Genomic DNA, 19,306 nt, shown 5'->3' with positions numbered 1-19,306 from the left:
ACTATAGATTTCTTCTGAATTAAATTAGCATAAACCAGTCAAAACATGAGCAAAAATCCAAGTCTGTTCCTGGATAATGTGTGAACAGAAAAGGAGGCTAAATTTGATGAATACATTATTTGCTAAGAATAATTTCCCCAGTTCTAATTCTAAATCTGATTTATATATAATCCTGGGGTATGCTGGCAGACTTAGTGGCGCTTTGTAGCATTTTCATTAACTTGGTGACATTTTCATATTCTGTTATTAATTAGTTATTAGAATCTCTCTTAGATTTTAACAAACTCTTTGATACAATTAATATGGCCAAATTGCATAACATTAGAGTAATTGATATAAAATATTGTAACATCAGGCATCAGAATATATTCATCTTTGAGCACACAGTTCTATTGATAATATGTTGCATTTGCATTTGTTGCTAAATTAAAAATATGCGTCAAATTCTCCTCTCTTTGATACGCACATCTTCAGTGGGAACTGCACATATGTATCTAAGAGGATTATTTTACATTCTGTTTCTGCTGTAATAATGACTTTGTTTTGTTTATCATTTTCTGTTTCTCATCTAGCTGGTTATTAGAGTTGATCTCTTAGCATGGCAGCATGCACAGTGATTCATTTGGAGGGATATAGGGAAGCAGAAAAGGAGTGTATTTAGAATAGGAGAGAGGATTTCTTATCCAGCCCAAATCTGAGAAACTGTATGAATAATTCAAGGAATAGGTTTGGTGGGATGGACCATGGTCCAGCAATGCACTTAAGAATGTACTTAACTTTAATGGCTTCAGTGGGACTATTCCTATGCTTAATGTTCAGCATGTGCTTAAATGCATTTATGGATCAGGGCCATGAGTCTTAATTTTTCTATGCCATTTCTCCCATCCTTACCTTTAAGAGAGTAGGGTGTTGAATATTTGTCTTCACTGAGAATTTTGTGAGTTTTGTTTGTCTGTTCTTCACAAATTACAGCATTGCAACATTGTTGCAAATGTTTTTGTAAATTTAGTTTGTTCTGGGAGAAGCTTCATAAAATGTTGCTTTAGCAAGCTATGCCTTTTGTCCTTACTCCTCTCTTTAACATCACTTCCCAGCTGCACTACAATAGTGAAAAATGAATTGTGCACTCTGAATTCCTACACATTCCAACATAATCACTTATTCTCCCATAAGAAAAACAAATATGTTATTCTTAACTATTCTTTGTCAGTTAATTTTCAAAGAATTTTGTATCTACTGTTAATTTTCAGGAAGACTGCAAAATTGCATTGGACCAGTTCTAACTGCGAAGGCCTATTGGCTTTGGGGGGAGTTCAACCTATTGGTTCCTATCTATAATTCCCTAAATGGTTTAAGAGCAAGTTACCCAAAAGACTTGCTCTCTTTAAACATGCAATGCTATTTCTTCTGCCATCACCAGAGTCACTTGAGCTGCGCCTCTTTGCTATTGTGAAGGTTCCTTCCCCACTCTGAACTTTAGGGTACAAATGTGGGGACCTGCATGGACACTTCTAAGTTTAATTACTAGCTTAGATCTGGTACACTGCCACCATCCAGAATTTCAGTGTCTGGAGCACTTTCTGTCCCCCCAAAACTTTCCCCTCCCTGGGTTGCCTTGAGGGACTTCACCAATTCCCTGGTGAACACAGATCCAAACCCCTTGGATCTTAAAACAAGGAGAAATTAACCATCCCCCCTCCTTTCCTCCCACCAATCCCTGGTGAGTCCAGATCCCCAATCCCCTTGGATCTTAAAACAACAAAAAATCAATCAGGTTCTTAAAAAGAAAGCTTTTAATTAAAGAAAGAAAAGTAAAAAATCATCTCTGTAAAATCAGGATGGAAAATACTTTACAGGGTAATCAGATTCATATAGTCCAGAGGAACCCCTCTAGCCTTAGGTTCAAAGTTACAGCAAACAGAGGTAAAATCCTCTCAGCAAAAAAGGAACATTTACAAGTTGAGAGAACAAAAATAAGACTAACACGCCTTTCCTGGCTATTACTTACAAGTTTGAAACATGAGAGACTGATTCAGAAAGATTTGGAGAGCCTGGATTGACGTCTAGTCCCTATTAGTCCCAGGAGCGAACAACCCCCAAAACAAAGAGCACAAACAAAAGACTTCCCTCCACCAAGATTTGAAAGTATCTTGTCCCCCCATTGGTCCTCTGGTCAGGTGTCAGCCAGGTTTACTGAGCTTCTTAACCCTTTACAGGTAAAGAGACATTAACCCTTAACTATCTGTTTATGACAGCTATAAACTGACGTCTTGACTCTGGAATGTGTTTCTTCCACACACAGACCACTAGAGCCTACATCTGTTAATATTTTGGAGATGCTGCAAAAGCCCTGTTTTCTACAGGTCCTCTATGTCACTGCCACTATCCTGACCAGCATCAGTGACCTGCAGACCTGAAAGCCTGGGTGTCTACAAATCAAGCTAAACAGCTAGGCCCAATAGGTGGGGACTGTAAGAGACTCACATTGTCTGTGGCTCAGGCAGAGGTGGACACATCATATGCACTGACCACTGGGTTACATGCTTCGTCTGGTCAGAGTAAATGCTCCCTGTCTGAGACCCATACCTTGCCTACCACCAGGGTCCAACTAGAGATCTCTAGATCTGGAAAAGTGAGTCTCTATAGCTTGAGCAAAAGAGCCAGGCTTTCATGTGCTGAGCCATTTCCTCAGAGAGGAATGTGTTATACATGCATGTTCTTTTTGCCAAACCTTTTCTATACTTTCTATATTACTAAGAGGGTGTTGTGAAGCAAAAATATCTTAGTCCTTCTATATTTGTTGTTAAAGGCATATATTTCTATAAGTGAAGATTTCATCATTTTTACCCTACTGCAGTCTTAGATATTTGCAACCTATTTTGGTGGGATTTTCATAAGTGTCCATGGGATTTAATCACTTTATTACAAATGGCTTTAAATGGAATTTGTGGCACTTACCAAATTCTTGTATATTCTATTTCATCTAGTGCATGAATGAGGTTAGCCACCCAGGCCCCAGCTCCATAATTAGAAGACCCAGAATGCCTAGCTGTGAAAGTTGTTTCTCAAAAGTAGCATCTTCCACCTTTTGAGGGTAGAAAGTGTAGTTTTCAGTTCTAAAATTGCCTATCATGTAGTTAGATTGCTATTGGGTTGCTTGTATTTCAAACAAGTAATTTCCCATACACTTAAAAAGCCTTTCTCTGATTTTAATTTGACCTTAGATTTTATCAAATTAAAATTAAAATGTATTTAAAAAATGTATTTTGGCATTGATGAAAATACTGTGTCCAGTTCTGGTGTCTACATGCCATGAAGGATGCTGAAAATTTAAAGAGGGTCCAGAGAAGAGAGTGGAGAATGATTAAAAGATTGGAAAATATGCCTTTGAGAGAGTGACTCAAGGAGCTCAGTCCTGAGTTTATCAAAAAGAAGTTTGAGTGACTTGGTCACAGTCTGAGTACCTATAAGAAGAACAGAAATGTGATAAAGTGTTCTTCAGTCTAGCAGAAAAGGTGTAACAAGATTCAGTGGCAGAAAGTTGAACGTACACAAATTCAAACTAGAAATAAGGCACAGGTTTTTAACAGGTTAATTACTGTTAACTATTGGAACAACTTACCAAGGGTTCTGGTAGATCCTCCATCACTGGAAATCTTTAAATCAGGATTGGATGTTTTTCTGAAAGATATGCTCTACTTCAACCACAGCTACTGGATTTGAAGCAGGAATTAATGCAGGGAAGTTCTATGGCCTGTGTTACACAGGAGGTCAGATTAGATGATTATAATGGTCCCTTCTTGACCTTAAAATCTATGTGAAAAAATAATATATTCTGTTTCGAGCCACATTTCAAAACTTTCTGATAGTTTGTTTCCATTCCCCTTCTCACCCTTTCCTAAAAAGTTTGGGAAAGCCCTGATTATCATTTTTCCTCCTTCCTGAAAGTTTTTAAATATGAGTTATGATATAGAATGGGCTCCCATTCGTTATATTTGGTATAATCCTGTAAAAATTAAAAAGTAGTATTTTATAACAGTGAAAATTATTTCTTTAATATCTAAAATTATTTTGCATAAAAAACTGTTTAATACTTTGAAGATAAACCACAAGTGGCCAAAGCCTCTTATGTTTTCAGTGCATAGATTTAACAGTATACTTTGTGTTTTTTGTTTCCCAGCCATCTAAAACCTGATTAAGAATGTTCATTTTTAATTATACAGTCTAACAGTGTATTTGTAGCATTGTGTGATAGTGACATTTCAGAGCGGATCAACTTATCCTACAGTATTTCTTGATTAAATTGTTATCCTGTCTATATCCTGTGTATACTAATTTAGTTTCCCAGAGAGATTCTATCTTAAAATATATTGGGCCTGATCTTCGGTCCCAGTATTGCAAAGGCTTATGCATGTGCTTAAATTTAGCATGAGTAGACCTACTGAAGTCTATGGATCTACTTTCATGCTTAAGTTTTAGCATGATGTGAGTCTTTGCAAGATTGCAGTTATAGGCAAAACTCCCATTGGTTTCAATGGGAGTTTTGTCTGGGTAAAACATGCAGGATTAGGCAAATTGTGTGATTTGCTCTGCTAAATTCATTCTAATTTTCAAGTTGCAATATAATCACTAATAGTCACTGTAACTTAAAAAAAGTAAAAGTTATGTCTCTCAGGTGGAAGGAGAAGTACAGGTGCTCTTGTCATCTTCCCGAACACCTTCTTCAGTGAGAGCAGTCTGTATTTCTTCCCTTTAGACTGTCCTGACATGTACCTGGCCTCAAGATAGGCTAGTGACATAAGAAAAACAACAAGTTCTAGCATAAGGTAGAGTTTCTCCTTAGGAAAGGCAGGAGAGTTCCTTGGGGCCAAACCAAGCAATATAATATAATAAATAATTAATAAAAAATTAAACAAGCCATGATTAATCATTTGCACTATCATTTTTAAAAGTGTGGGTCATTTTAAAAAAAGAAGAGCCTCCTTTTAATATACATTGTGTACCTGGAGCAATGTATATTTTTTATAGTGGTGGCTTAAAAGGTAAAACCCATCATGGGACTTAACCAATGATGTAGGCAATCTTTGTTCAGTCCATGGGAGATGGTACTACATAGTGCAAACCCTAATAATCTAGATAGTATTGCCCAGCATACTATTGAAGACTTTGTTTAAAAAAGTCCTAGGTCAGATCGGACTGTAGCCTGCAATCATTTGATATGTAGAACTCTCATTTAATTTAATAGAGTTTCTAAATGAAAATGGATGTCAGGATATAGGGGCAATATTATCTACTTGCCCATGTACTGGTGTCACTTGTAGTTTCATACATTGTCACTGAATTAATTGGACTGGCTGGTGTGGTAATTACTTAGGTTACTTCAGACTTTTAACTCTATACTCTTGGTGAGAAAAATGTTGTAAGTATACATATTTGTGTGCTTTGTTTAACTAATGTGTTGTAATCACTTGTCTGCTATTAGATTTGCAGTTTATACAAGAATGTAAGAATAACGTATAAACTCTGTGAACTGTTCATAATAGCATCCTTAACTTGATATGACTGTTCAAAAAAGTCCAAGCAAACAAATCAAAGTAAATAAACATGAGTGTCATTTAGTTTGTAGCTTAAACCTACATAACACAAGAAATTCAAAATTAAAGATAACGGGCCAAATTTGGGATTACAACAGTGTAAACTGATTATTTGTAGCAATCTTGTATATTACCATAGTACACACAGGCCCTGATTAGCAATCGTGAGGACATTGTGCAAGGTGCTATACACACACAACTGAGAGAGGAATTAGACCTGGCTCCCCTATGTCCAGACACAATGGGACACAGCTGGGGAATGTTTTCGTGGCATCATAATGCTAATGAAATCAATGGAAAAACACACAATGAGGGCTGGATTTGGCTCTTAAAGAATATTGAAATAGGTCCTGAACAATTGATTATTATTCCTTAAGGGCCAAATCCAGGTCCCATTGGGTGTTTTGTCATTGACTTCAATAAATCTAGGATTAGGCCCTATGTTCCTTTTTCTTTAAACTTTTGCCAATTTCAGCCATATGTTTTATGTTGCTTCTAATAAATGTAGTTATTATTACCTTTGGCTAAAAATATGAAATTTTACAGTCTTGAACTTGCCTGGTGAAATCCTGCTCTTATTGACATCAATGAGAGTTTTGTCATTGACTTCAGTAGGGCCAAGATTTCAGCCATAGTCTGTACTTGTAGCACATTGGCTGTGATTCAAATAGTTGCTTTTGTGTGGACCTTTAAACTGGCATGGAGGGGAGCGGGGGCTTGTTAACTCTTGGGACTTGACATCAATGTAGGAGTCCACACTGCATGTATGGAAGATTGGGCCATAGGCCATAGTCCTGCATTGAGCCTCTCTGGAAATAGGTCTTTGCAACAATAATAATAGAAACACTGGCAGCAACTTAGTGATGCAACAGTTATAACATCAATAGGAGGTCATGCAGTTGCATGACCAGGAATTGTACATGTTTATTATGGACAGGGATAATTTAAATTTTTGAAACCTTCATCAGCTTGTATCAATGGATCCAACTACCTCTTTCATCATTACTGATTTCTGGGATTCTTCCTTCCTTTGAGTATGTGTTTCAGATTATTTTTCTCATGATGGGCCAGCTTGTACTTTTTTCTAAGCTAAATGTTATTTATTGTTTTCTGTCCTGATCTGTAGTTTTTATAGGTCCATTTGTATTCTCAACTTGCAAATGACGTGAATGTGTTGTTTATTCCCTCTTCCAGATCATTAATGAAGATGTTAAATAAGACTCGCTCTAACACGAGTCCCTGCAGTACCCCACTAGACCTCCCACAACTCAGAACACTGGCATTTATCATTTAAATTTGTTTACAGTACTTTTTATATAGTTTTCAGTTCACATGAGAGGGCTTTTATCCTAACAGATTTAAATGAACTTTCAATTAAGATTTCATTTGTCAGTTTATCAAATTCTTTATTAAAATCCACATACATTACAGCCACTAGAATTTTACCATATCTACTCTAATTCTGTCTTGAAAAACAATCAAGTTTGATTGGGCAAGATTCTCTTTTTATGAGTCCAAGCTGCTTACTGCTCTTGAATCCATTAACCTCAAAGGTCTTGAGTCTACCACTATCTTACTCTGAGTAATGAGTACGTCACTTTGCAAGTAGAACTATTGATCAATGGAGGATTTGAATTTTTTGGTTAGTTTATTTGGGGGTGTGTGTGTGCGTGTCTTTTCTGTGACTGGGTGAGTTCAGAGAACTCAAGAGAAAACGAAACTGAAGAAATTAATTTGCATTTAATTCGGATAGTTGTGAGGTTCATGGTCATTTTTGACTCTTGGATCTAAATTCCAAGGTCTGGAGTTCAGCTCCTGTAAAAATTCTCTCATATGGAAAAAAATCTTCCAGAGTGGCCCAGCAGGATGGGTGTAGTTCCCTTGCCTATGGACAGCAAGAAATCATCCACCAGAGCAACACGTGCTGACTTTTTCCCATGCTCTGGACTGAAGCCTGACTGAGAGGGATCCAGGATACCAGCAACTGACAGGTGTCATTATATATATATATATTACTAATTTCTCAATTAACTTACAGTTGCTTGAAAGAGCTCTTTCATTGAGAAATGTTAGCAGTAATGGCTGCTTCACTTGTCCTGTTCATCTATCGTCTGTCTTTCAGTGTCTGCTCATCACCTTTTAGTATCCTTTCATTTTCCTCCCAAATTATCTCTTTCTGGCCTGTAATTATACTCCTTCAGGCCTCCTTAATTCTTCCTTCATGGATGTTTCACTTATTTTTTTCCATTCCTTCAGTCTTCTGAGGCAAATTGTTACTTCTTCTTGTCTCTGCAAACTTCCCCTGTGGATTTCCTGATTCCCCATATTTGCTTAGGATCCCACTACTGGAATCTCCCATAGATTCCCTTCTACACTCACTGAAATTTATCCATGGTGTAACTCCATTGCCCTTTGTGACACAGTCATTGGTGCCAGCTGGCAAACAGTTCAATATTCTGTGTCAGCCTCTCCTATCAGGCTTGACAAACTCACTACACTCAACATGCTGCTTTCACAGTGCTTATCAAAAAAGTCTTCTGTAAGGTATGAAATGAAAGCCCATGACACAGTGGTCATCAACATTGTTGTGAATAATATGTACTGACACGTATGACAGACCCAGACTAGTGGGGTATAGGAGTCTGGTAGAGGGCAAATATACTGGTCACTGGATGAGTAGTTTTCTGTTCCCTGAGTGACCAGAGCAGGGACTGCACTAGAGTAATCAGGAACCTGCTAGAACCAATTAAGGCAGACAGGCTGATTAGAACACCTGCAGCCAATCAAGGCAGGCTAATCAGGGCACCTGGATTTAAAAAGGAACTCACTCCAGTCAGGTGAGGGGGAGCCAGAGGAGAGGAAGTGTGTGTGAGGAGCTGGAAGCAAGAGGCACAAGGAGCTGAGAGTGAGAAGGTGTGCTGCTGGAGGACTAAGGAGTACAAGCGTTATCAGACACCAGGAGGAAGATCCTGTGGTGAGGATAAAGAAGGTGTTTGGAGGAAGCCATGGGGAAGTAGCCCAGGGAGGTGTAGCTGTCATGCAGCTGCTACAGGAGGTACTATAGACAGCTGCAATCCACAGGGCCCTGGGCTGGAACCTGGAGTAGAGAGCGGGCCTGGGTTTCCCCCCAAACCTCTCAGCTCCTGATCAGACACAGGAGGACTTGACCCAGACTGTGGGGAAGATCACTGAGGTGAGCAAAATCTGCCAATAAGCGCAGGACCCACCAAGGTAGAGGAGCAACTTTGTCACACACTGTATAAGGGATTGTGGAATATCTTGACTTTAGTAAGGCTTTTGATACTTCTCACATGACTTTCTCATAAACAAACTAGAGAAATACAACCTAGGTGGAGCTACTATAAGGTGCGTGTATAACTGGATGGAAAAACATTCCCAGAGAGTAGTTATTAGTGGTTCACAGTCAAGCTGAAAGAACATATTGAGTGGGGTCCCACAGGGATAAATTCTGGGTCTGGTTTTGTTCAATATCTTCACCAATTATTTAGATAATGGCCTAGTGAGTACACTTATAAAATGTGCAGGTGATACCAAGCTGGGAGGGGTTGCAAGTGTTTAGGAGGTTAGGATTAAAGTTCAAAATGATCTGGACAATCTGGAGAAATGCTCTGAAGTAAATTGCATTTGTCCTTATTGAATTTCATCCTAAGTACTTCACTTGGGAAAGAACAATCAGTTGCACACATACAAAGTGGAAATGACTGGCTAGCAAGGAGTACAACAGAAAGGGCTCTGGGGGTCATAGCAGATCACAAGCTAAGTATCAGTCAACAGTGCAACACTGTTGTGCAAAAAAAAATCAAACATGATTTTGGGATGCATTAACTGGAATGTTGTAAGCAAGACACGAGAAGTAATTCCTCTGCTCTACTCTGCACTGATTAGGACTCAGCTAGAGTATTGTGTGCAGTTCTGGGTACCATGTTTCAGGAAAGATGTGGACAAATTGGAGAAAGTCCAGAAAAGAGCAACAAAAATGATTAAAGGTCGAGAAAACATAATCTATGAGGGAAGATTGAAAAAGATGGGGTTGTTTAGTCTGGAGAAGAGAAGACTGAGAGAGGACATAATGGTTTTCAAGTACATAAAAGGTGGTTACGAGTAGGAGGGAGAAAGATTGTTTGCCTTAACCTCTGAGGATAGGACAAGAAGCAGTGGGTTTAAATTACAGCAAAGGCAGTTTAGGTTGGAAATTAGGAAAAACTTCATAATAGTCAGGTGGTTAAGCACTGGAATAAATTGCCTAGGGAGGTTGTGGCCCCTCATCATTGGAGATTTTTAAGAGCAAGTTAGACACACACCTGTCAGAGATGGTCTAGATAATGCATAGTCCTCTCTTGAGTGCAGGGAGCTGGACTAGATGACATTTCAAGGTCCCCTCCAGTCCTACAGTTCTATGATTTTATGTTGAAATTATGTTTTAAAGTCTGTAACAAGGCCAAGTGGACAGAAAGGTTTTCTGCCAGACAAAAGCATGTGTATTTACCCATCCCTCTATCTCTCATGTAAATTAAACATTATAAAGCTAGCACAATGGAAACTTCATTTGCATGTGAAGTCAACAGGAAAACAGATTGATGGGTGGTGGGGCGGGGATGTGAAACCAACATGGGGGGAGCATACCAGAGAACAAGCAGTGAGGGAGGCTTCAGAAAGGGCACTTCAAAAGTTTACTGGACTATAAGAGAAAGGAAAAAAGGACCTCTTTGCTTCCTCAGAGAAGGATAAGAAAAAGGACAGTGAATTTATGAAATTTGGGTATTGGCCATGTGAGTGATGCTGGGAGATTTCTTTAGGTGAGAAATTACATTGGAAAAGGATTTTAGCTTGTTAGAGTTTAGTCTCTAAGAAGTGTCTTTGGAGACAGCTTGCCTGGCCATTTTCTGTGAGCTGCTAGTGACAGGCACTGGATACTACAGAAGGACTTGGGGATTGGTATATCTGACGCTAGCCTGCACAAGAGACGGCGAGGTCTGTGGAGACCTGGAAGTCAATATTTGTCTGTGGCTAGAACCTGTTGGCTGAGGTATGGCAAGCATCAGGCAAGACTGCTTCATGCCAAGGGCAGGTGGTGGTGGTGAGGTGTCTCACAGCCCTGAGTACCACTGGAGAATATCACAACCTTAAATCAAATGTGAATGTGGTCCATTGTTGTGTTTTCTTGTTATTCCCCTCAGTTTGTCCGTTTCCTAATTCCTTTTTACATGCAAATGGATTATTCTCTATATAAAGCGGATACCTGGGTAGTTCAGCCATTTGGAGTTTTGCTGTTGATTTGCCAACATATTTAGTAGAGATGAGCCTGGATTCAAACCCCAGATACTAAATCTTCAAAATAAAGTGAAGTGTGAAGCTGCATTTGAATCCTAACTTCACAGACCAAGCCCCTCTCTTAACTGGCACAAAACTAGAATAAGCCTGTCCACCCCTTTCACAAAGCAGCAGGAATTGATTAAATTACTAAATCAAAATAAGTAATTTTTCTGAGCCTGTAGAAGTGATTAAAATCTTTGAGAAGGCAGCCCCTTTTCTTCCACAAGTAGTTCTGTATTGTACCTACCAAGGAAATATTCAGAAATACGTTATTGCTGTTGTTCTTCATAGAAAATTCTCTTTATGGCAACGTTTTTATTTATTTCATACATTATTGATTGCACTGGGTTTGGATAATGTAAACGCACCAGTTCTCTGTAAATCATTTTCTGTGAGTAAAACCTAATATTAAACAAGAAGCAAAGAAAAAGCTCAAATAAATACTCATCTTCAGGTCATAACTGTTCTTCAGAAAATCTCATTAATATGCAAGGACATTTTTCCTAAATCATTGACAATGCCTTCCAAATTCTCCTCTAAATGTATTTATATAAGAGAGTAAATTGAAGACATAAACCCATGTTTTAATATTGCATCAGAAGGTTTTTCTCCAGCTTGTTTTTTCCTGCTTCTGTAGAGAATTCCTGTCAGCCTTGAATTTCTTTCATGTACTGTGACAAATGATGCCTTGCTGTGTTTTCTGCCCCTAGTCTCCATGGGATTACAGATCACGTGTTACAGCAGCTTAATGTACTTGACCTTTTCATATGATTGACACAGCTAAGTGATTGCAGCAAAGCAGAATTATTCACTAGGTATGTTATGTTCATTTCCAGGGGAAAAGAAAACACATTTGGTGTGAACAATCTGAGAAATACATATTTCTCAGAAAAAAACATAGCTTTCTAGGTATCCCAGTCATATGATATAACAGAATAATAGCACAATAAATCTTTTGAAAGATGGCAATGTATCACTTGTATCATGAAATGGGACAAACATAAGAAAGGAATCTGTCATGACTTACTATGTGCTCTAGCTTCCTAAATTCATGTGCCAGAATATTTCCTGTTAAGTGAATTCAGGAGGCTAAGGTGTGTAATAAGAGTTGACAGATTTCTTTCCCATATGTGTCCCATTTAGTGATTCATAAAACCATAGAACAAGAAGGGACCTTGAGAGGTCATCTAGTCCAGTCCCCTGCACTCAAGGCAGGACTAAGTATTATCTAGACCATCCCTGACAGGTGATACAATGCTACATTATTTATCTTTGAAATGATTTACCATGCTGTTATTCTATTGTGTCATATAAATGAGATGTGTGAATCTGTTGGGCTTGATCAGCAAAATTGGATTCCACAGACTCAGCAGCCAAGGACTATAGGTGTAGTGGTTAGATGGACGATGTTCATTTTTTAAAATGAAATATCAGTAGAAATAAAACCAGCCTAAGCTACCCATTAATTATTTGTAAATAGGGCACACAAAGTATGTTATGGAAGTGCAGGTATTTTGTGTCCTGTCACAATTTTTTTGGCGAAATTTCCATTGACTTCACAGAGAGTTCTGCATATGGACGGTTGGCAGCATTTGGTGCATACATGGCTTCAACTTGCATAAAACTCCAGCCCAAATTTAATTTCATTAAGCATCTAATTCCAGAAGATCCATCTATATTTCTACTGTTAATTTACAATATACTCCAAATTTATCTTTCTCTCTATATAAATCTCTAGGGGATCTGTCGTTGTAGCATCGGAAATTCAATACTGGGATTTTCTCCTGTACCAATAAATTGCGTATCAGTAATGCTTCAGTATAATGATAGGTCATTGCATCTTGCCATGTGCACTTTAACAGTAACTTTCTTTGTAGGTCACCGAACATTGTTCATTGGAGTTCATGTACCACTGGGTGGAAGAAAAAGTCACCGACGTCATAGACACCGTGGACACAAACACAGAAAGAGAGACAGGGAACGAGATTCAGGATTAGAGGATGGGAGAGAGTCTCCTCCTTTTGGTAAGGTTTATTTCTTCTTGCTGGATCTTTTAACAATAAACATCAATATGACAATGCATACTTATTCTTCTCTTATATTTTAGTCAGTATTGATAATAGGGCTTTGGGGTTGCAAGCCAGAGCCTTTCAGGTCTGTTCTAAAAATCTTTTGACATTTCCTCCTATTGTGTTTAAGTTTAGGGGATGAATAAATGAAAATACTCACTATTAGTAGTGTTGTAGCATTCTAGAGCATTTATTTGGCGATAGGCACTTTATAAAGATGGATGGAAACTATTGGTGCTGGGGAATTGGCTTCTCTAAAATGTAGCAAGACCAGATAATGTAGTGCTAATATTGAAATAGAGGGCCTGCTCCTGAACTGTTGTGAATTTATACCAGCTTAAGATCTGATCCAGAGTCTATATCTTTCCTCTGTCCTTACATGACATTGTAAAGTGTAAATGTATTGTGACATTGGTCATATTGTGAGATCAGCCTTGGTATCTAGCCAGGGCCAGTGCAAGGACGTTTCGTGCCCTAGGCGAAACTTCCACCTCGTGCCACCCTCCCGCCCTGAGGCACCCCCCCGCGGCAGCTCCCCCCATTGCCCTGAGGCCCCCCCCACATCAGCTCCCCCTCCGGGGAGCCGTGCAGCACCTCCTTACCCCAGCTCACCTCTGCTCCACGTTCTCCCCGAACACGCTGCCCCCGCTCTAATTCTCCTCCCTTCCAGGTTTGCAGCGCCAAACAGCTGATTGGCACTGCAAGCCTGGGAAGTGGAAGAAGTGGATCAGCGACCGCGCACTCAGGGAGGAACTGCTGTGTAAAAAAAAAAAAAAATTGGAGGCACCACTTTTTGGCGCCCCCAAATCTTGGCGCCCTAGGAAACCACCTAGTTCGCCTTAATGGTAGCACCAGCCCTGTGTCTAGCTAAGGATCATGACCTGTTTTTTGTGGTGAGAGGGGCAGGAACAAGAGCGATTGCAAGGGGGAATACAGGCATTTATGTGGGGAAATGTGATATTTATCAAATATTTCTAGTCTGAAAGGATCTCATCCACCCTCCAACACCAAATGTATTGACAAGGGGAAGAAAAGTGGGTACTCCTATATCTGTGTTTTGACATGTGCCCTCATGCATACATCTGGATGACAGCTAACTGTGGACTTGGGGAGAGGAAAAAGCTAGCAAAACAAACTGCTCAAACTATATGGAAAGCATATCACAGTGTAGCACAAAAGAATATTTTTAGTTCATTGGGGAAATGTAAGTGCCAGTGTAATTTTAGGTTGCAAAGCAGTTATTACAAGATCCTTTATTTTATACTGAATTTTAAATTATCTGTGTGGAAAGCTTTGAAGCAGTGTATTACAAGTGGTGAAGCTCTAAATCTGTATAAAAGAACTTGATTTATTCAAATCTTTCATAGTAAAATATACCAGGAATGAAAAAGCAGGAAGCTAAGAGTGTGTTTCTCAAATTCAATTGGAATATAGAAGATTAAGAATGTCTTGAAGAATTAATATTGATGAAGAAAAATGGCTGAGCTGACTCAGTTTGGAATGTAGTTCAGTTACTACAAGAGCATATAGTATATATAGATACACCTAAAATGGATTGTATATTTCAAATCTACAAAAAGCATGCATTATTAATACCAAATGTGTTTGCTTTTTACCGTGATTAATATTTTAAGGCATAGTAAGAGAAATATTTTTTCAAACAACCTTTCTTTAAAAAAATAGAGTTCAAAGTTGTTTAAAATGTTTTAAAGAACTTCTGCATATATAATGTTGTATATTTTTAATAGAGAAACACTGAAAACTTATGTAAACTAAGGGGCCAGATTTTCAAAAGTGGACAGGACCCAACAGCTCCCAGTCAGTCTCCTAATTTCATTTAGGTGTATAAATGGGAACTAGCTCTGCTGAAAACTTTGCCCCACCCCAAGACATCTAACTTCGTGTCCTTTCCTTTATCACAAGTAAAAAAATGAGTTTTAGTTTCAGCCTTACACCCTTTGATGTGCACATCACAAAACACCACTCTTTGGCACAATTCAGCATAAGTGACAGTGAGTCTCTGTTCTGCAGAGGCAAAAGAGTGGACTAGCAATCCAGAGTAGGCATATTACATGTGGCTACCTTTCTCCTGATGCCCAAGGCATCGGTGTCAAACCTCTGATTTTAGGGGAAATTCTCTTACGCGAAAGTCACTCTCCGAATTGCAAGTGATGTTGTCTAGATTACTTAGTAAGAGAGGGGCTCATTTCTGTTATGATGTGCTGTACATTGTGCTTTATAACTGCAACATGCGCTCCCTCGGAGGCCCCAGCAGGAGCTCTGGCTGAGCCAGCTCTCCTCCATTCTAAGCAATGTTGTGAACGTTTTATCACCTATTCCAGTAATAGCTGTTTTAATTTTCTACCTTCCACAAGCTCTTTTTTTTTATTAATAAAGAAGAACTTTCCATATTTCTTCCTGGTGAGAAAAAGTAGGGAGGACTTCCTAGTACTGTAAAATTATGGAGGATGGAGATAAAACCAGAGCAAAAAGTGATAATAGGACAAATCCTCATAAGTCATGTGCTCCAGCCCCTAATAATTTTTGTTGTCCTCCACTGGACTCTTTCCAATTTTTCCACATCCTTCTTTTAGTGTGGGGCCCAAAACTGGACACAGTACACCAGATGAGGCCTCACCAATGTTGAATAGAGGGGAATGATCACATCCCTCGATCTGCTGGCAGTGCCTCTACTTATACATCCCAAAATGCTGTTAGCCTTCTTGGCAACAAGGGCACACTGTTGACTCATATCCAGCTTCTCATCCACTGTAACCCCTAGGTCCTTTTCTGTAGATCTAGCCACAGGACTAGATGACCTTCTGAGGTTCCTTCCAACCTTGATATTCTATGATTCTAAATAAATCAAAGAATGGAAAAGGATAATTTTCAGTCTGCAATGAATTACAACACAAAAGAATATATTTTCATGCAGCCTATTTGTTAAAAAATTATCATTGTGCTTCACAGACAATTAAAACCTATATGTGAAATTGCAAAAAATCCTATGTACTATTGGTTACAGTCATATACACAGCATGAATGGTGGAGAAGGGGAAGCTTCAGATTCAGAAGTTTGAAACTTTGCTATATTTATATATTTTTTCATTAAGTCCCTAACTTTCAACTTAAGTTTTGACAAAAAGTAATACCATACATGTAGAGAAAATTTCTATGTGAGAAATTAATAGACATATGCTAAATACATTCATCATGTGCCTATGCAATTGATCACATGCCTATGTCCACATCACCTGCCAAAAATCTATCCTACAAATCCTGGGGTTCCTAAACTTTTTCCCTGCATGACCACATTTTGAGACCTATTGTTTCTTGTGACCTCAACAAAGCAACAGCGTGGCTGAGGAATCCAAGAATTTACACATTAAGTATGTTACTCTGTAGTGTGATGTGTGCTTGTGCATTGTGACTCAAAGTTTAGCGGTGCAGTAGAAACTGCACATCTAATCTCTTATGTGACATCAAGGGTAGATTGATACCGAGACTTGATGGATGCAAGTGCACTGAATCCAGCTTCATACAAATACAAACGGAACCCTGAATTTCAAGGCATGTTTTGAGAGTGCAGGATATTCCTTCTTGACAATGAACCAGAACTCTCGGGAAGAAAGTTGGGCATATATTTCTGTCAAGAATCAATTTCAGGAATTTCACTGGGCTGTTCAATGTCAGCTGTTGGCAAATCCATAGCATCAGGCTTGCACTGAAAGGGGTTTTGCATCCCACTCTGCCACCTCCAAGTTGCGGGGGAAAGGATGCACACTGTTCCTCCAGCCAGCTGAGATGCTCAGCTATTACCTGTATGGGAGGCTGGATAATTTCATTTTCAGCCAGGAACTTGCAAAGCTTTGGGAAGGATTCATAGACTTTAAAGTCAAAGGGATCATTGTGATCATCTAGTCTGACCTCCTGCACATTCATAGTTTGTCCTCAATGGATTTTTCTTCCAGAGAACAATTTTCTTCATGAATCCTGTGATTTGATCACTCAGGTGAAGGCTATGGGTGTACTTTCCCTGCAGACCTGAATTCTGTTCATTCCGTTTCCTAAATATATCTGTGACAGAGGCAAGAAGGCACATCCTCCTTTGATCACACAGAAAACCAGCAAATTCACTCTTTTTGCAGTCCATTGCATAGGCATGTAGCTCAGCTCTCAGTTTAAATAATAGTCCCAGTATTTTTCCTCTTGAGATCCAATGAGCTTCAGTGTCGAAGAACAATACATCATGATCTCACCCCTTTTCTTCACATGGTTTTGCAAACAGAGTGAGGCTGAATCTCAATGTAGTTCACAATAGAAGATACTTGCTGCAAAAATTCTCCTAGCTCTGGACCCAGTGCTTTAGATGCTAGTTGTTCTCTGTGATTCATGCAGTGAGTCCACACATCAGATGGAGCAACTTTCTTTATCAAAGTATGCAGACCTGCTTTGTGGTCTGCCGTAGATGGAGCTCCATCATGCAGAAGCCCACCATGAAATCATCTGGTAGATTTTTGTCTTGCATGTAGTGCATCAAACATTTCTTGTGCCATATTGTGTCTAGGAAGAGGGAGACAGAACAGAATGTCTTCAAGAAGTGCACCTTCCCATGTGCAATTAACAAAAGTCAAGAAAGGTACATCACAGCCTTCAATGCTCACATCCACTTGAAGAGCATCTATGTTTTTCAGATGCTCCACTAGTGTGTTTTCCTGATCTGCAGCTGTGTGACATAGCAGGCGTTGTGGCCTTTCTTCATTTCCAACAAAAACACTAATAAAGCCATAACCAAAGAAAGCCTTGTCATATTTATGAGCATGTTTCCTGGAGTCTTGTTTTTCGTTTATAACTGCATCACTAGACTCACTGCTGGAGGTTAAAGATGATACTTTGTGTAAAAATGTTTCCATGGTGCAAGGTCGTGCTGTGTGGAGGCTGCCATTTTGTAGATCAAAATGGTGGCTTCCTGGCATGGAGTTTGTAGAGCAGGTCCAAAGAGGTTCAGGGGCAGATGGCATCATCTCCCAGGGTGAATGTGGTCTGTTGGACCCATGTCCCCATCTGTTGAAATGGGGTCGTAACCCACAGTTTGGGAACCTGTGCAGTAAGCTATTGCCACAAGACTGTTTTAAGTCTTTTGAGCAGTTTCTTTTTAGCACCTGCATTTTAAAAAAATCAATCTGACACACAAACATTTCTTCCTTCTCCTACTAAATATGGAATCTTCCCCACAAATTACCCTTCCCAAAGCCCAGGCCAGGCAAGATTCATGCTTGGGTCAGATATAGTTTTCCCATATGTAAAAATGCCATGACTTTAAAGTCCAATATTTCATTTCCCTGAAGGGCTAAAAACTCAGGATCTTTTGTATCATTAGGTTTAGTTTCCTAGGCTGACAATGGGTTCCAAAACTCTCTTCTAGCCCCAGAAGATGCTGAGATATCTGACTTTAAAGTGGTCCTGATTTTTAACTCTAGAAAAGCACTTTAACTAGTTTTTAAGTGTTTATTTTTAATTTTGCCTTTCTTCTGAACCTGTTAGAACTGGACTTTTGGTTGGATTGTCAATGGTTTTTAGGTGCCTAATGATGCAGGTAGGCACCTAGTGGATTTTGAAAAGTCTCTCAGTGCCTAACCTACTGATGCACTTTCAGCCCCTCATCCCCACCCCCACTAGGCTCCTGTCTGTCTCTTTAGGCAGCTTTGAAAATCTGGCCTTGGGTACTTGAAGCACCTGGGGCTATACAGCGAGAGAGAGAAGAAATAGTCCCAGTACATATTTTTATATCTTGAAAACATTAGTAATACATTTTCTTTGTAACATATCTGTCATATAGATAATTATGGTGAAATGTATCATAAGAGTCTTTTTGGTGTTAATTTTGGATGATCTGTATAACTCATTCTTTACTTCACCACTCATGAGTAATGTGACCATCAAAACCTCATGCCGATAAAATCACCTCATACCCTAGGTATATGTGTGTGCTAATATTTCCAAAAAATAAAATAAAAACACAGCTGAGTTGCATAAAGTAGTCTCAAAATTCATCAGCAACTCTTCATGAATAAGAATGAGTGAGTGCTGACATAACAATATCAACTGGCAGCACAAAGAATATTAAGAAGGATTACATAAAGTTAGAATAGGCAAAGATCACTTTGGGACTTCACTGTGGCAGATAATCCCCTGTATTGTGAATGGTGCATTCATGCCACCACAGAGGAATTTCAGGAGACAGTGTCTCCCAGAGCAACTAGGGCGTGGAGGGAGGTGGGACTATTGTTGAGACACTCTAACGAATAT

The 19,306-nt window shown here is 39.1% G+C and overlaps 1 protein-coding gene across 6 annotated transcripts in view; it reads left to right on the top strand.

Annotated features, from left to right (window-relative positions):
* Positions 1–19,306, top strand: part of SLC4A10 (solute carrier family 4 member 10) — a 331,078-nt gene that overhangs the window by 189,098 nt on the left and 122,674 nt on the right. For 5 of the 6 annotated variants that reach the window (XM_050969205.1, XM_050969204.1, XM_050969203.1 and 2 more), the window contains one exon: positions 12,806–12,952. In XM_050969205.1, the coding sequence (XP_050825162.1) occupies positions 12,806–12,952 (147 nt within the window). Of the gene's footprint in view, positions 1–12,805; positions 12,953–19,306 lie in introns of those variants that run through there. The other variant, XM_050969207.1, reaches the window with a different exon arrangement.

The sequence above is a fragment of the Gopherus flavomarginatus genome, chromosome 10 (genome assembly GCF_025201925.1).
Source record: "Gopherus flavomarginatus isolate rGopFla2 chromosome 10, rGopFla2.mat.asm, whole genome shotgun sequence".
NCBI classification, from domain to species: Eukaryota; Metazoa; Chordata; order Testudines; family Testudinidae; genus Gopherus; species Gopherus flavomarginatus.
Note: the sequence above shows the minus strand (reverse complement) of the source record. Positions and strands in the feature narration are given on the sequence as shown.